At 37.8% G+C, this 15,820-nt stretch overlaps 1 protein-coding gene across 1 annotated transcript in view; it reads left to right on the forward strand.

Moving 5' to 3' along the window:
* Nucleotides 1–15,201, forward strand: part of FSTL1 (follistatin like 1) — a 31,650-nt gene extending 16,449 nt beyond the window's left edge. Inside the window, exons 5-11 of the mRNA XM_007424166.3 lie at nucleotides 3,525–3,557; nucleotides 6,630–6,760; nucleotides 7,249–7,367; nucleotides 8,526–8,638; nucleotides 9,482–9,592; nucleotides 11,279–11,373; nucleotides 13,509–15,201. Coding sequence (XP_007424228.1) covers nucleotides 3,525–3,557; nucleotides 6,630–6,760; nucleotides 7,249–7,367; nucleotides 8,526–8,638; nucleotides 9,482–9,592; nucleotides 11,279–11,373; nucleotides 13,509–13,553 — 647 coding nt within the window. The 3' untranslated portion in view covers nucleotides 13,554–15,201. The remainder of the gene's footprint in view (nucleotides 1–3,524; nucleotides 3,558–6,629; nucleotides 6,761–7,248; nucleotides 7,368–8,525; nucleotides 8,639–9,481; nucleotides 9,593–11,278; nucleotides 11,374–13,508) is intronic.
* The last annotated feature ends 619 nt before the right edge of the window (nucleotides 15,202–15,820 follow it).

The following is a 15,820-nucleotide window of genomic DNA, read 5'->3' on the forward strand; positions in this document are numbered from 1 at the left end:
AGAACAGATAGAAAAAAGAAATGAAAATACACATTAGGCATATAAGAAATATTTATACTCTTATTTGTTAAAAAAATATCTTCAAACCTTGACCACACAGAGCAATGAGCCTTTCCATTAGGTTGATGAACAACCAGCTCATAAACAAAAGGTGAATACACTGTAAATCCAGGATGGTTCTGTCTTGCCAATATTCAGTAATGATATTTTTTGCTGCCTCAAACAGAAATTTAATATAAATGAAACATAAATGTTACAAATGTGGAAATCAAGATGCAAACTATTAGTTTTTATTTCAGATAATTTGTTTCAGAGCGTGGCTTCTTGCAGATCTATGCATTTTGCTACCTTGATCAAGCAGCTTTAATTCTGAACAAAGACAAGTCCCTTTTTGTGGTTCTGTCACCTAATCAGCTCGTTTTAAGCTGGAGCTTTCTTGACACCATCTCTTGAAAAGGATTGTCCACATCTTCTCCTTGGCTGATCAAGCTGTGGTAGACATCAGCAGCATTTTATTCATTCCTCCACTTAATTGAACCCAGGTGCTCTCTACAGTGTTTCCAGGTTCATTCAACTGGATTTCTAAGCAGGAGTGCATACTTTTAATGTGTAGTGCAACTCATCCCTTTCTATTACTGTTTGTTTTGAACAGATGACATTGTTCAATTGCTATGTTCAAATTATCATAGTCATCCCATCTGATCACTGTTATACTTATTACATCATATTTTCCCTTTTGTACCAAGAGCTCACTCATTTATTTCTCATAGTAAACATTAGTGCATATACAAGAAAAACCTTGCATTTTATGAGCCAGTGTTCTTTCGTATTTTTAATTAGCTGATTTAAGAAGCCCATTACAGAAAAATTCCAGTTTCCTTCTCCTGTGGTGTTCTGGTTAGAAAGCCCAATCTGAATTGAGGATGCAGTTAGTTTTTCAAAAATATTTTTGCTAGCACGAAAAGAAAAACATTGGAGAAAAAAGAAAGAAGTCCACAAAAGCATTTGGACCGGTCTGCTCCAGGTTCCTTTGATTAAACAGTGTCATCTTTCAGAACCCCTGTAGCAGCACCTGCCCTCTGGAATGACCTGGATGGTCCCTACTCTACTGTTGTTCAGAAGAGCCGTGAAGGAAATTAAATATAGGAACAAATATCTGTAGTCTATATTTCTTAATAATCCTCTAAGTAGGACCCCTGCTATAAAAGACTTGGTCAGATGTAAAAGAGCTCCTCAGATTAGTATGTAATGGATGCCATAATTCTAGGGGCTGAGGAAGAAGACTTTACAGCAGTGTTTCTCAACCTTGACAACTTTAAGATGTGTGAACTTCAATTCCCAGAATTCCCCCGCCAGCCTTGAAGTCCACACATCTTAAAGTTGCCAAGGTTGAGAAACACTGCTCTACAGGTTCTGCAAAGGGGAGGATCCCTGGCTTTAGTAGAAAATTCTGGTAGTAAATGGTAGTGATCAGAGACTCTCTGTTGAGAGGGAGTGAAGCAGCTCCACAGTCTATTAAGAGAAGTATGCTGCCTTCCTGGAGTTCACATTCTTCATGTAATAGAAAGGCTCCCAATATTCTTTAAGGCAGCAGACAAATAATCCATTTCTACTAACCCACCTTGAAACAAATAATTGTTGTTGTTTAGTCGTTAAGTCCAGATAAAGTCTTGAAATCACTGCAAGTCACTGTGAAGCACTGGATAGGAAGGTGAAGAAAATTGAGGCATAAGTGGTGTTTTCTTCACTCTTTCTATTAAAAGGCATGGCCCAGGAAGAGAGAATACTGAAAATATGTAGGGTGGATTATATTACCATTAGACCTACCTGGTTGAATAGTCATACCAATGATTGTACATCGGTGGCTCAGTGTCAAGCTAGAAGGTCTCTACTCACTGGGGCCTCTACTGTTCAGTAAACAAATTGTATGAGAGTTAGAAAATATGATTACACCCTCTCATTTAGCAACCGCAATCCATTCCTTAAATTGGAAGTGAAACGGTCTCTAAGCAAACACATGACAGAGAGAGACAGAGAGAGAGAGATCACTGATTGCTACTGTCTCATTCAGATAAAAGTTCTCTCATACAGCTACGCCAGTGTTACTCTCACTACAGAATGTGTTGTCAGCACGAAATTTAGTTGTAAGTGTGCACATTGGTTGGAAAATGATTTTTAAAAAATTTACTGTCGCATTTGCAGATAGTTGCTAAACAAGGTATGCTGATAAAAATGGGAGGATAGCAAACACCTTAGAAAATAACATCAAGTTTCAGAAGTGTCTTGACAAACTGAAATAATGGGCAGAAACTAACAAAATGAATTTCAGTGGGGACAAATGCAAATTTATTTGGGTAGGAAAGATGAAACACACAAGTACATATAAGATCAGGGAGATCAAACTGGGCAGCAGCACACACAAAAAGATTTGGTTGTCTTGGTGAATCACAAGCTGAACATGAACCTACAGTTTGATGCAGCTGCAAAAAGAGCAGTTGAAATTCTAGACTGTATCAACAGATGTAGAGTGTAAAGATCAAGAGAAATTGTTGCTCTTTATTTTGCAGTGGTCACACCTAGAATATTGCACACAGGAAGGATATTGCATTTTAGGAAGGACGTTGACAAGGTAGAGCATATGCAAAGGAGAGCAGCCAAGATGATAAGGCACCTGGAAGAAAAAAACTGGCAAGGAATACTTGGAAGTGTTATTTTTAGCCTGGAGAAGAAAAGACTGCAAAGAGACATGATGGTTCTCTTCAGGGCTGTTTAGAAGATGGGGCAGAATTACTTGGAGTTCTTCCAGAAGTCAGGATAAGAAATTGTAATCATGAGGAAATCAATCTTGGCTAGAGATCAGGAAAATGTCTTAAGGGCTATTCAGCAATGGAACAGGCTGCTAGAGGAGGTGGTGGACTTACCTTCTTGGAGGTCTTTAAAAGAGGTTGGATGGCCATCTGTTGGATATGCTATCAGCAGATTTTTGCATTGGGCAAGAAGTTGGGCTAGATGACCTCCAATGTCCCTTTTAACTCTTACATTCATGATACTATGAGTCTCTATTTTTTCCTAGCCCAGAAATAGAAGAATAATAGATTTGAATAATAAAAAATTAAAACAAAGAATATGGTCTATCAATAGACTGATTCATATTTGCTTATGTTAATGTATTAAAATATTTATGTAAATATTAATAGCAGCTTGTGTAATTACCTCTTAAAATTGGAAGAAAATTAGTTAAACAAGAAAAGATTAGTAGAATATAGAGGCTGGCACATTTAGTTAAAATTGTTAGTTGTGTAAGAGGGAAGGAAGGCAATTAGAAAAATACTAATTTACAGTCATATATATCATATTTGAATAATACAATTCATGATTAATAGCTATGTAGCTAAACCACTCCTTTAAGCAGAAATTGGTAAATTGCAACTGTATTGTCTCATCTTTCTTTTGAATAATTACTTGTTGGGGGAAGTGTGGTAAATATTCTCAAGCCAAGATTCCTTATCTTTTCCTTTTAACAGAGAAGAAGCCTGAGAACTCAGCTGCAAGTCCCGGTAAATAAGTTTTATGATGATGAGGCATGCTGATTATTGTATTTGTTCAGTCTGTGTGAGACAGAAGAAATGCAGTATTTTACATAGTAATAATGTTTGGAAACATGGACATGATATTTGGAGAAGTGTTTTGGAGAGCAGACTGTCGGTTCCTAGGTGGCCTGAACCCATCTTCCTAAATGTCTACCATATTCTGATTGTCAGTATCATATTGCTACTACACTGCTCCTCAGTAAATGTTTTAAATTTTATAAATTATGAAAATTGAATGCAGTATATATTTTTGTTAAAAGTTGCTTATCTGAAGGTATGTTTATACTATATACTCATCCATGTAAACTTTAACAATGGTTTACTCAACCCAATTTTCTGGATTTATATGCCACAGTAAACCAGTGGGCTAATATCACACAACACTGCAACCTAAAATGTGATGGCTAACCTGTAGCCAAGTGTGTCATGTGAACTTAGCCATGGGCTTACAGCAGTGTTCCTCAACCTTGGCAGCTTTCATATGGGTGGACTTCAACTCCCAGAATTCCCCAGCCAGCAAGGCTGGTTGGGGAATTCTGGGAGTTGAAGTCCACCCATCTGAAAGCTACCAAGGTTGAGGAACACTGTGCTACAGCTTTCACTTCATGTGCAGAATTGAGAAGTAAGAGAGTTTGGGTTTCCTTGGCCCTAACTTATTTATTTTGGATATAACAAGAGTGGCTTGTTAGGTTAGGGATTATAGCCTAAATTTTAATTAATTGGCAGGCAATCATTCTAAAAATAGTAGCAATAGTTATAATTTTAGCAGTAATAAGCTCTATTTTAATATTTTCTTTCTCAGCAATAGCCACTGGTTTCATAATAAAAGGCATGGCTAGGTGACTGAAACTGCACCCCTTTTAATGTTCATGCAATGCATGTGACACATTAAAAAGAGGTGGGGCTTTGACCACCCAGTTGCATCCGTTTTGAAGCCAGAGACTGTCAGTGTGGATGTCCCTGCTCCAGAGGGTAGGATGAGGAGCAGTGACAATTTGTGTTCATTAAAGCAGTTGGGAGTGAGGGAGGCCCAAATAGCAATGGCTGCGGTCATAAGAAATAGAACCAGAATTAATAGCAGGGTGATGATCCTAAGAAGCCCATGGTTCTCTTTAAGCCCCCCCCTCCCCACGGTCATTCAAGAAAAGTCTTTGCCTTTCCACATTACTGTATCTATCCCTCCCACCCGCCTTGTCTCTTTTTTCACATACACAGAGCATTCTGGCTCCAAAATAGACAGAAAGACATATAGATACAGATACACACACACACACAGTTTATAAAGAAAAATTGACCCTACATTTAAAACAATCCCCCATCTCCAGGAATCAGAAGAAGTTTGGCAACAGCTTTTCTAACATACAAATTTTATTTAAAGGCATAAGCTGTTTAATATCTTAAAATTTTAAGAAATAAAGTTTGTTAGCTGGGAAAGAGCTGTTAGATTTTTCTGATTTTTTGCCACCATAGACTAACATGGTTCTCCTCCTACAAAGCTCCCTGAAAGGAAAATAGATAGGAAAAAAGAAGATATAACTGGGCAAACTTTCAGCAGGTAGAACTTCTCTAGCCACTGCCTGGGATGAACGTATAACCAATTCATCTATTCAAGATACATTTCCCAAAAATTCTTTTTACTCTAGTAAATGAACAGATAGAAATTCAATAGGTGGAATACTATAATTATAACTGTTTCTGCCTGTTGCACACTGACCTTTTTCAGTGTCCTGTACATTAACTCCTAGCAAATGAATAATCAATATGTCTGAATAAATTTGGGTATTTTCACTATTCAGATATGACTAATGTACCACCATATGAGAACATAGCAACATATTCCTGTTGCATAGTGGATCATTTCAAAACAACAAGAATGGAGGACTTTTTTAAAATGTAAAATATCAGTCAATAATTTGGGACAGGTTGAAAATGCATAAATGGCACATATCATAAACTGTTTTATTACTGAATATGTTAACTGAATATTAATCTTTTTCCATTTAATGTTGGATAATATCTTACATTTTACAGTGAGTTTGAATTCTTTTAGTAGTCTAACAGGAAATGTTCCATTCTTAAGAATTGTCCCTTCCTCATTCTTGGAGGAATAGTTCTGATTTTTGGACTAATTAAAAATCGGAATTATTGAATGTTCCTGAAGAGGGGGCAAAAGTCACCCATCTGTCCCCCCTCCCCTAAGTCTTTCAGCAATCTCTTTTCCATTCTAATAGGATGCAGTCATACAACTAAAGCACATTGGACTGTTCAGATCAGCTCTAGAGAGAAGACTAAATGTGTTAGTTCAGCTGAGCCACTAGGATAGGCTGTAGTATTTTAAATAATCTTATATCTGTATATAAGTTAATATTCATATCAGTACTGAATATACAATTATCTTCCAAGAAATTTGCTTGTCTATTAAACCAAAGGTAATTGCAAATCATAAGGAACTCAGGAAGGTGTTGAGTCCCACTCCCTAAGGCAGTGAAAGACTTTTCCCCCTGGAAGTAGTTTGTTTTAGATATGTCATGCATCTAAGGAGTAGAGCAAATATTAGGAGATGAATACATTCCAATCCATTTTTTTCTTAAGATGAAAGCAGAGGTTCCCGAGCTTTGCTCTATTGTGACCTCTAAAGCGATAAATGAGTTTATGTCACTTAGCCTATGAAAAAAATAGTTATTTTGTTGGGGTCAGAGTTGGGCAAGAAATACAAAATATTACTTTTAATAATTTCATTTTTAATCTATATATCACAGATGTTCTTAAAACACACTGCACAGGTCAAGCAGGTTCCAGAGCCCAGAGTGAGTTTTGAAAGTCCTCAACTTTTGCCTGTACAAGCCTGATCAGATTTTTGCAACTTCTCCCTCTAAGTTGCTCATGAGCCCCTAGGGGTCACAATGTTTGGGAACCCATGGATTAAAATAAAATTTTCTCAGTAATCTCATTTATTTTCTACCTTTTCTTCCTACTATGTTATTTCTTTTTCTTTTCCATTCTTGGTCCTACTTTCTCCCTCCCACCCCAATTCAACAGTTGTCTGCTATCAGACTGACCGTGATGAACTCCGGCGTCGTGTCATCCAGTGGCTTGAAGCTGAGATTATTCCTGATGGGTGGTTCTCCAAAGGCAGCAACTACACAGAAATCTTGGAGAAGTATTTCAAGGTATAGATGAGAGGAAAGGACAAATAGAGATTTCTGACCTAAATAGTTGATGTACTGTATCTAATATAGCTTAAGGGGTCATGAGTAAAGCAGATACTAGAGGATAATTTATTTTCCACTTTTGAGAGTATCAATAACTTTCTCAATAAAGGAAATTTAATAAGCTTAGTCTGAATTTCAGAAAGCATTTACTAATATTTATTACACTGGGAAGGATATGAAAACTTGTGTGACTACAAATAAGAACAGCTTGAGCTATTTAATATAATCAAGAGCAATGTGCCATTGTGCTCACATCTGCACCCAGATGTCTGTGTACAGGGCCACACTCTTGGGGAAGGGGTGCTGACACAGTGCTGAAGTCTCAGATTTTCCAACATGTTAAAAGACTGCTGATGATCAAATGTCAGTTTATTTCAGGGAAGAAGGCGCTGATGGAAAGTGCTGCTAGTTTAACCGTTCTTAAAGGCTGTTTTGTGATTTTACAGAATTTTGATGATGGAGATTCCCGCCTTGACTCCAATGAATTTTTGAAGTTTGTAGAACAAAATGAATCAGCTGTCAACATTACTACTTATGTGAATCAAGAGACCAACAAGCTTCTCAGGTAGCTTCAGGCAGAGGAATGTCAGAAACTGTAACCCTGACTACAAATGATGATTAATTGTGAAATTCTTTCCTCTGAGAAATGTGTCTTTTTTTTCCTGTGTGCAAACCTATTTTGGAAGCTTTAATTAAAAACAGAAGAATGGCAGAACCCCTGAGCACAGTTACTTTGGCTTTCTTGCATCCCTAAACACTCCCTAATGTCTTCCAATTTTATAACATTGCTTAAACTTGGGCAAAGGCTGGGAGCATTGGAAAGGGAAAACCTTTTTACCCTTTCTTTTTCTAGAATGCCTGTGAGCTACACATGAAGAATGTTGGAGAAGCTTATCTTTCTGTCCACTTACTCAAACTGCCTTTTAAAAAAAAGGTTTGAGGGGAGATCTAATAGCTGCCACATAACGTTTTGTGACAGTGTAGTTACCTAGTTTGTTGAGGGCTCTTTTTGGAAATCAACTTTGCCTGGAGGGTATACGCTCAACTTTTATGTTTAGTAGAAGGGATGGGATATCTTATTTTTACTGGAAAATACATCTGTACAGGTTGCTTGGGTTTTAGGGAGACATTCAAATTCTGCATTAGTTAGTTAGAGAATGGAGGGGAAGGTGTAAGGTGTTTCTCAATCTGGGGTGGGGTTTTTTTGTCCTGATTTTGGTAATTTCATGGGAAGTCAATGACTTTTTCTACATTTTGCCCAGTGATATTTTGGAGAAGGGGGATGTTGTGTGCATTTCGGATTGTTTCTTTTTTATTATTGGGTATGAAGAGCAGAGTAGTGTAGGATTTAAAGGAGGGCTTCTTTTTGCCCTAATGTGTCATTCTCCTGGGTTGGCTTGGTAAAGTGCATTTTAAATAAATATTTCTTGCTTTGTGTATCAAATAACTTCCAGTGATGATTAGGGAGTTCATCAGGAGATAATTCATCAGGAGAAGGGATAATCATTCTGCTACTTCTGTGTACTAGAATCAAGGAGAAGTATGCCATGGGAAAAATCCATTGCCACAAGGTGTAAGATAGCCCAAAAGTCTGGTTCATATGAAGAGACCTGATTTGACAGCAATTGATAATTTAAATATTAACTGTTCCTGCTTTTCTGAGATGTGTTTGGAGGTCATTTCCAGACTGGATAACTCTGTGTTGGTATTGTATGTCTTCCAGGGGACTCTGCGTAGATGCCCTCATTGAGCTCTCTGATGAAAATGCTGACTGGAAGCTTAGTTTCAATGAATTCCTGAAGTGCCTCAATCCAGCCTTCAATCCACCAGAAAAAAGTAGGAGTTCTGTGCCTGCACAAAACTGGAATGGAGCCACTAAAAGAGTGGGGAAAGAGTGGAAATAATATTTTGCATACTTGTTTCAAAATCTAGTTGAGAGAATTGCAACATATTTGGACATGTGGCCAGATTTGAAGTTTGTCTTGTATATGGTTATAGGATGCTCATAGGATGGCTGCATATAGGATGTATGCTTATAGGATGACTGCCTGGCACAGGGGGCTCATTTATTCACAGAATGGTTGTCCTAATGGGTTTAGCCAGTCACAAAATAATTGTTCATCAACATACCACACTGATGAAGTTGCTTACCACTGCATATGGTCTCTATTTCCCAACATATTTCTATTGCTTTTTTTTCTAGACAAGTAGGAATAATTCTAGGCAAAGCACCAAGTTGCATCAACCTTTTTTATTTTCTAAGAAAGTACAGTTTTTCTATGCAAAGTTGATGTTTGAGGCTGGTGCCTTGCTTTGCAACATGACAGCTTCATATTTTTTTTATAATTTTAAAAAGAAAAAGAAAATAAAGTCAGGTTAGGCAGGGAGTCTGGAATTCATCAAGAGAGATGTCTGTAGGATCTAGAATGTCTGTTCTAGCATTCACTGCATGTTACAAGTTAAATGTGCACAATGCCACACATCTCCCTGCCTTGACATAATCCTAAATACATTTATTCATAACCCTTGCACAGTCATGGAGAAAATTTTATGTTTATTCAGATGGCTGAAATAAAGAAATCACAGGCTAGGTAAAGACATTTATAACTGGAATATAATTAGGTTAGCAGTCTGTTCTTCCCATGTACATTAAAAATATCTTTCTTTATGGTTGTTTAGAATGTGCCTTAGAAGACGAATCATATGAAGATGGAGCAGAGACCCAAGTGAACTGCAACCGCTGTGTCTGTGCTTGTGGAAACTGGGTGTGCACTGCCATGACCTGTGAAGGTATGTACAACTGGAAAATTCAGAGTCATTTTAGAAAGATCTCTCCCCCCCCCCACTTCCAGGAAAAAAAATATACTGTTCCAACAAGTGGCTTGACCAAATAAATGAAAATACTGGAGAGGAGGGAAAAAGAGATGGAATAACATATTGATCTCACTAATAGCATATCAAGCCAAATTAAGCTTTTTTGACCAAGAAAAGAGAACTGACTTCTGGGGTGAAGAACCTTTCTTGATACAAAGAAGGCAACAGAAATCATGAATTCCATAACTGATGAATAGCTTGTCCGGGCCATAGCTTTCCCAGTAAAATGGAAACAGGCAATGGAGACAACTTGCTTAAGTTAGTCTTAGGACACTATCAGTGAAGACCCTCATGGAAAGGTTTGGGAAAGGAGCCAAGTAGCTGTGTGAAAGCACCACAAGAACTGAGCTCAAGTTGATCAGAAAAGACGAATCTATTGAAATAATTTTTTGAAGATTCACTGCAAAGCATATATAGCAGGCAATACAAAATCAGTATATCATGGTTGGGGAAGAATATTCTGTACATATAAACTCACACATGAAATAATTCACAGACATTGAAGTAAGTGTACATTTTGCCTACTATAAAACAGGTTTCTCCATTTAATCTACTGTCTGATATGCAACTGGGAGCTGAATTTCTTCCAAATATGGGTCTCTATAATTGAGACGGTTCATAAAACCTTGAAGAATTGAATATGACACTTCTTGTTTAGAACCCTAGTAAATTTGTTCATCATAGTTGTCAGTAATTGGTAGTTAAATCTTACTGGGTGGGGATTAGGAACATGAGATTCTGATTTTGCAAGATTTAGGAAAAGGATTGCTTTCTCTGAATCAGAGTGTTCAATTAGAAATCCAAACATGTGGTGCCTCTCATGACAAGCAAGGAAAATCCACAAATTGATGTAACTTTTGGGTAGACTAGAATGATCTTTTTAGGCAAAATAGTTACTTCTGAGAGGGTAAAGAGAGTTCATTTGACTGCAGGAGCATACCCATTGCAAGGGGAAAATTGAGGAAAATTCATTTTATCATCATGACTGCAGAGCAGAGAGTTTGGGGGGAGAATATCAAAGATATGGTGAATGTTCTTTTAAAAAGGAGGAATAGGCAGGAGGCAAAAAGGAGGGCTTGAGCCCTTTCACATGGAAGGGCTGTGCTGACCCAAGATTTGGGCTGCCCTTGTGGGTGCCTGCGACTCGGACAGGTCTTCAAGAGCTGAATGAAAGCTGAGCAGAATTAATTCTGATGCCAGTTGGCTCAGCCTTCAGTCTAGAGGAAATGTTGCAACAGTTTTGCAACACTTTCTTTGAAGCTGCAGGGTGGAGCACCTGGGATTCCCTTTCTCCTTCCAAAAGCCAGAAACCTTGAGTGCCACCAAATGAAGGAACTGCTTTGCCAGCCCCACAACAGTGGCTTGTCTGCTCTTGGAAGAACAGCGTGGAGGTTGGGTTGTGTGCTGTTTTTGACTGGTGGCAGCCAAGACTGATAATGGGGGTGAAGGTAGATCCTCTCCATTGCTAAAGATGGCACATTTCTCCCTTATGTTTTGCCAAAAGATCCAACATCCAAGGACACACTACAGCTCTATGTTGCTCTTTTGTTGAGTATATGAGCTGGTAGCATTGAGTATTGTAAACTCTGCTTCTGTTCATAGGTAAGAACCAGCAGGTCCCTTTTCAAGAGCAGCCTGAAGATAAGCTGACTGAAGAAGAGCTAGCCAGATACGTTCAGGAGCTGCAGAAGCACCAGGTTAGAAGGAGTTATGTGTAAAAGCTTATGTATTTCAATACTTTTATACTGCTAAAGTGCTGTGAAATTCCTAACAGTTTACATCTGTCATTTGTTGGCTGTTGCGTATAACTACTGATTAATAATATAGCTGAATCCAGCACTGTATTTTGGCAAACAACAAGAAATTTGATGTAGACAAATGCATGTCATTCCACACAGGTGGACACAGGCATCCAGTACAAACCATGATGACACCAAAATGATGAAATGCATGCCATGACATTTCATTGCAAACCTCAGACTCTCTTACTTGTGTTCTGATGTTGGATGCAAGTGCATAAATCACATGGTTTGTGTTACAATGTCACTTTACTTGTTCTGTCATTTGCTCTCCTGTCCAGGTGAATGAACAAATTGTTAGAAGGGAAATATCACTGCATTCTTTTGCTACAAAGGTTTTTGACTGAAGGCAATTTTTAATGCGCTAAAAGGATAAGGCGACTTATAAGACTGCTTCAAGCCATGAATCATAAAAATCTTTATACATTAATAAGAACTGAAGAATTATTGAAGGAATAATACCACTCTTTTGCATTCTATGTTTATTTGTTATATCTGCCTTGCCTTCAGGAGCTGAAGGCAGCATATGTAATGTTTCCTCCAATTTGTCTAACTATATGCCATGGGAATATAGTTGTCTTCTGTTGTCTATCCTGAATCTCCCAGTATTAGATGATTCATAAGTTCCAGTAATTTAGGAAAAAGTGTTCCCCCTATCCAATTGTTCTCCCTCTTTCATAATTTTATATGCTCCTGTTATGTTCCCATTTAGGTACTTATTTTTTTCTACATGAAAAAAATCTCAGACATGTTTACCTTTTCTCATAAAGGAGTAATCCATTCCTCTGAAAATCTTGGTTGCCCTTTTAAGATGTAGCAAGCAGAACCATATCCAGTAATTAAAAAGATAAATACTTCCTCAAGTAACCCCAGTTCCTGGTGATTACCTGCACATATCCATATACTTTTCTGGCCACAATACAAAAATGGTTTGCTGTTGCCTTCATCTGGCATGTTTTTTCAACTTCCCAGTCTAGCCAGATTTTTCAACTTCCCAATGATCTCCCAGTGAAGTACTAATTAGGTCTGCCCCAGCTAAGCTTTTTGAGATAGCCAAAGTTGACTGGGGCTGCAGTAAAATACAACAGCCTAAAATGATAATTAGTGTTATTTACAGCCCAAGGCCTGGCGCAATATGGTTCATGGGGTCACGAAGAGTCGGACACGACTTAACGACTAAACAACAACAACAACAGCCCAAGGCTAAAAATACATCAAATACTGTGAATAAAAAAGAAAGAAAGTTACAAGACAAGTCTGAAAAATTTAATAACATAATGAAGGGACCAAATTACTTCAGTAAACTATTGATAGAAATGTTGCAACCTTCTTGAGGGTATCTGGAAATCAGTCACACAAAAGGAGAGTGTGAACCTCTTAATCATAAGAACAGTTACATTTTTTGACAATTGGTTGTATAAGATATGTTCACCTTTGAGTGTACAATAGGAACTTTAGCAGTACATGTGATCCAGATTCTGCCTCTGTATCAGAACAGTGCAGTCTTTATAAGGGAGGCTGTTATGTGTGTGCATTGTCACCGTAATGGGTAACATGTCAGTTTGGGCCAGGGAAAAGAGTCTCCTGTGTGGGACATGTAAGATGTTGGAATATCTAGGGATAATCTGGGGGAGGGGAGGTGGAGAATTGTCTTTAGCAGAGGTGATACTCTGGCTGTATCAGTTTGGATATCTTGGTCCCAAATCCTCTGCTTAAATTCAGCCAAGGCTTTATCAAGACCAAGGGTGCATACTGACAGAATGGAAAAGCCACAGTATGCCGATTTGTGATTAATGTCAACGTGAGGGTGATTGGTTGTGTATCTGTTATCCCACTGATTGCCAGAGTTGATTTGGTGGATATGGTTGACTGGGAGGGTGTCTCCTTCCTCCCTCACCGCTCCCTGTGCATCCCTCCTGATATTGCACACTTGTGGAAGAGGATGACCATATCAGATAGATGGACTGTGCCATTCTTTCAAGGGTATATGATACCTAAATCTTGTTTTCTTTCTTCCTCTCATCTTTCCTTAGGAGACCTCTGAGAAGATCAAGCAAATGACTACCAAAGATATGTGAGAGGAACACACCAGAAGGCACAGTGTGTTACCTGTCTCACCTGCCAATCTTCCTTCAATATGCAAACATGTTTAGAAATTATTGCTCAGTCACAGATATTTACATTGTGTAGCAATGGGAGGGAGATAAAGGAAAATGGATTCTTTTGAAATTTAAAAGAACCTCCCCTCCAATATTATGGCTTCTATAGCAAGGATAAGAAGTTGTACTGATAGAGATTAATGAGGACAGCAAATTACTCCAGTTCTGGAGCTCCTAGAACTCAGGGGAAGCATCACTGTAAACTAGGATCATGGTCTCTTCTGTGGAAGTTGTACTGATGGTGGAGCCTTGCCCTATGACTCTCTTGCTGCCTCTTAGGAATCTCCCTGACAGCCTAAAATATTTTTCCATAAATATTACTATAACTGGAGGAGCTCAATAAGGAAAATAAAATGGCTAAGCATATATTCCATGGCATATCACCTCCTTACACTCCATTTTGATATCTAGCCTTTCTGTCTTCATCTGTCCTTCACTCATCCTTTTTTTCCATATGGTGTTTCAATCAGCACTTCAGTTCCTGTAGAATTCCCCCTAACCCTGCCATTGATTAATGTGCATATCAATGAGAGTCCCTACTAAATAGAGCAAGCTCTTTATCCCTGCCAGAAGCCAGATAACTCCACTGTGAGTTTCAAACTGACCTCATTTTCTTTCCCCCTCTCTTTGCAATGGTGCTACAATATATTTTCTTATCACCTTCTTACACTCTTTTTAATTAATGACTTTTAACTGAGCTTTTTGTATCTTTGATTTATAGATATTGTTTATAGCTTCTGGAAAATGCTGTACTTCTGTGTTCATGCTTTATATTATAGCTGCATGTATCAAGGAAGTAAAATCAGTGCAGCACCAAGGGGACCAAGATCGTATATGGCTGTTCTAAATTTGCCGTTTCACCTTTCACTATAAACAATGTGGTTCATGCGTGGATAGAGCAGAATAGAGTTTTCAAGAGAGATGCCCTACAGCTTCCCACAGAATCAATCTTGGGGGATGGGAGAAGGATGCAGTTCTTGACTTTATTCAAGAATTCATTCAACCCCATTAATTAAATAGAAGGAAACAGTAATGTTTGTCAAGCATGAAGTAAGTACTCCCCATGCTGTTGGGAAGATAGATTAACAAGAAATGTTTCTATGTATCTAGTGCTTCATACTGAGGCACTACTGCTGTCATTCCCAAAGGGAAAGATGTACAGCTGAGATTTGCAGACTTAGAGCTGGTCTGATGGTTTTTGACAACTAGTCCCTAAGTAGAAAAGGAGAATGCACAATGTCATAAATGCATTGCATGTTTTGGTGCAAAATCAATGTGTTTAGGAATTTTGGCAATAAAATCAGGGGATCCAATCTCCTCAGTTGTTATAATAAACATCAAAAGCATTTTTGTTGTTCTTGCATATGCTTAAGAAGGAAATTGGATTCTAGTTTCTGTACAATGTATTTAAATCATGTTGGAGAAACTCATAATTGGGATTAAATTCTGTTGGACTGTATAGAGTCCAAAGAGAGCTCCACCCAGCCATAACATGTTTTTAGTTTCCTTTCCTTTGTGAAAGAGTGATCTTAGGAACTACCTGAATAAAAGTTGATTCTTCTCCAAAGTTAAGCAATCGTGTTGGATGGCGAAATAGTACATGTGCTGAAACCTTGTTCTACCTTGGTCTGATAATTAACTTATGTCCTTGTAAGCATGCTTTGGTTTGAAGCCTTAGTATTATGTCATCATAATTTAGTCATAATTTAGATTTAAGTGTATCTTGATGGAACCTTTTCTTGTCCTATTGGAGTAAAGGCAGGACAATAACTTATCTAAATTGTGTCTAGCCTGATACATGAGCTCAGCCTTTTTTTTCACATATTAAACTGACAGCTCTATAGCGTCACAACAAGAACTTCTGCAGAAGATGATAGCAGGAAAATGCATGATGCTAACTATGTATACCATTTTACACATTTTTGATCCATATAAGCAATAGGTTTTAGCATTAATTATTAATTAATAATCATTAATGATTTTAGCATTAATTTTCCTCTTAAGAGAAGCATCTTAAAATTATTTTGTTTTTTTCTCTCCCTTCCCTTGGCACTAAGTATGAAAGATAAAATTAAAGCTCATTAGAACAGTTCAATGAAAATAATTGGAGAATGAAAACATTGTTTTAATAATTCTTCTCTCATGCATACCTTGAGCACATTTTCTCAGAAGAAGGTATCTTTGTT

Source organism: Python bivittatus, unplaced genomic scaffold (assembly GCF_059951505.1).
Source record: "Python bivittatus isolate LINGU-HERP-01145 unplaced genomic scaffold, Pbiv_v1 ctg000520_np1212, whole genome shotgun sequence".
Lineage (NCBI taxonomy): Eukaryota > Metazoa > Chordata > Lepidosauria > Squamata > Pythonidae > Python > Python bivittatus.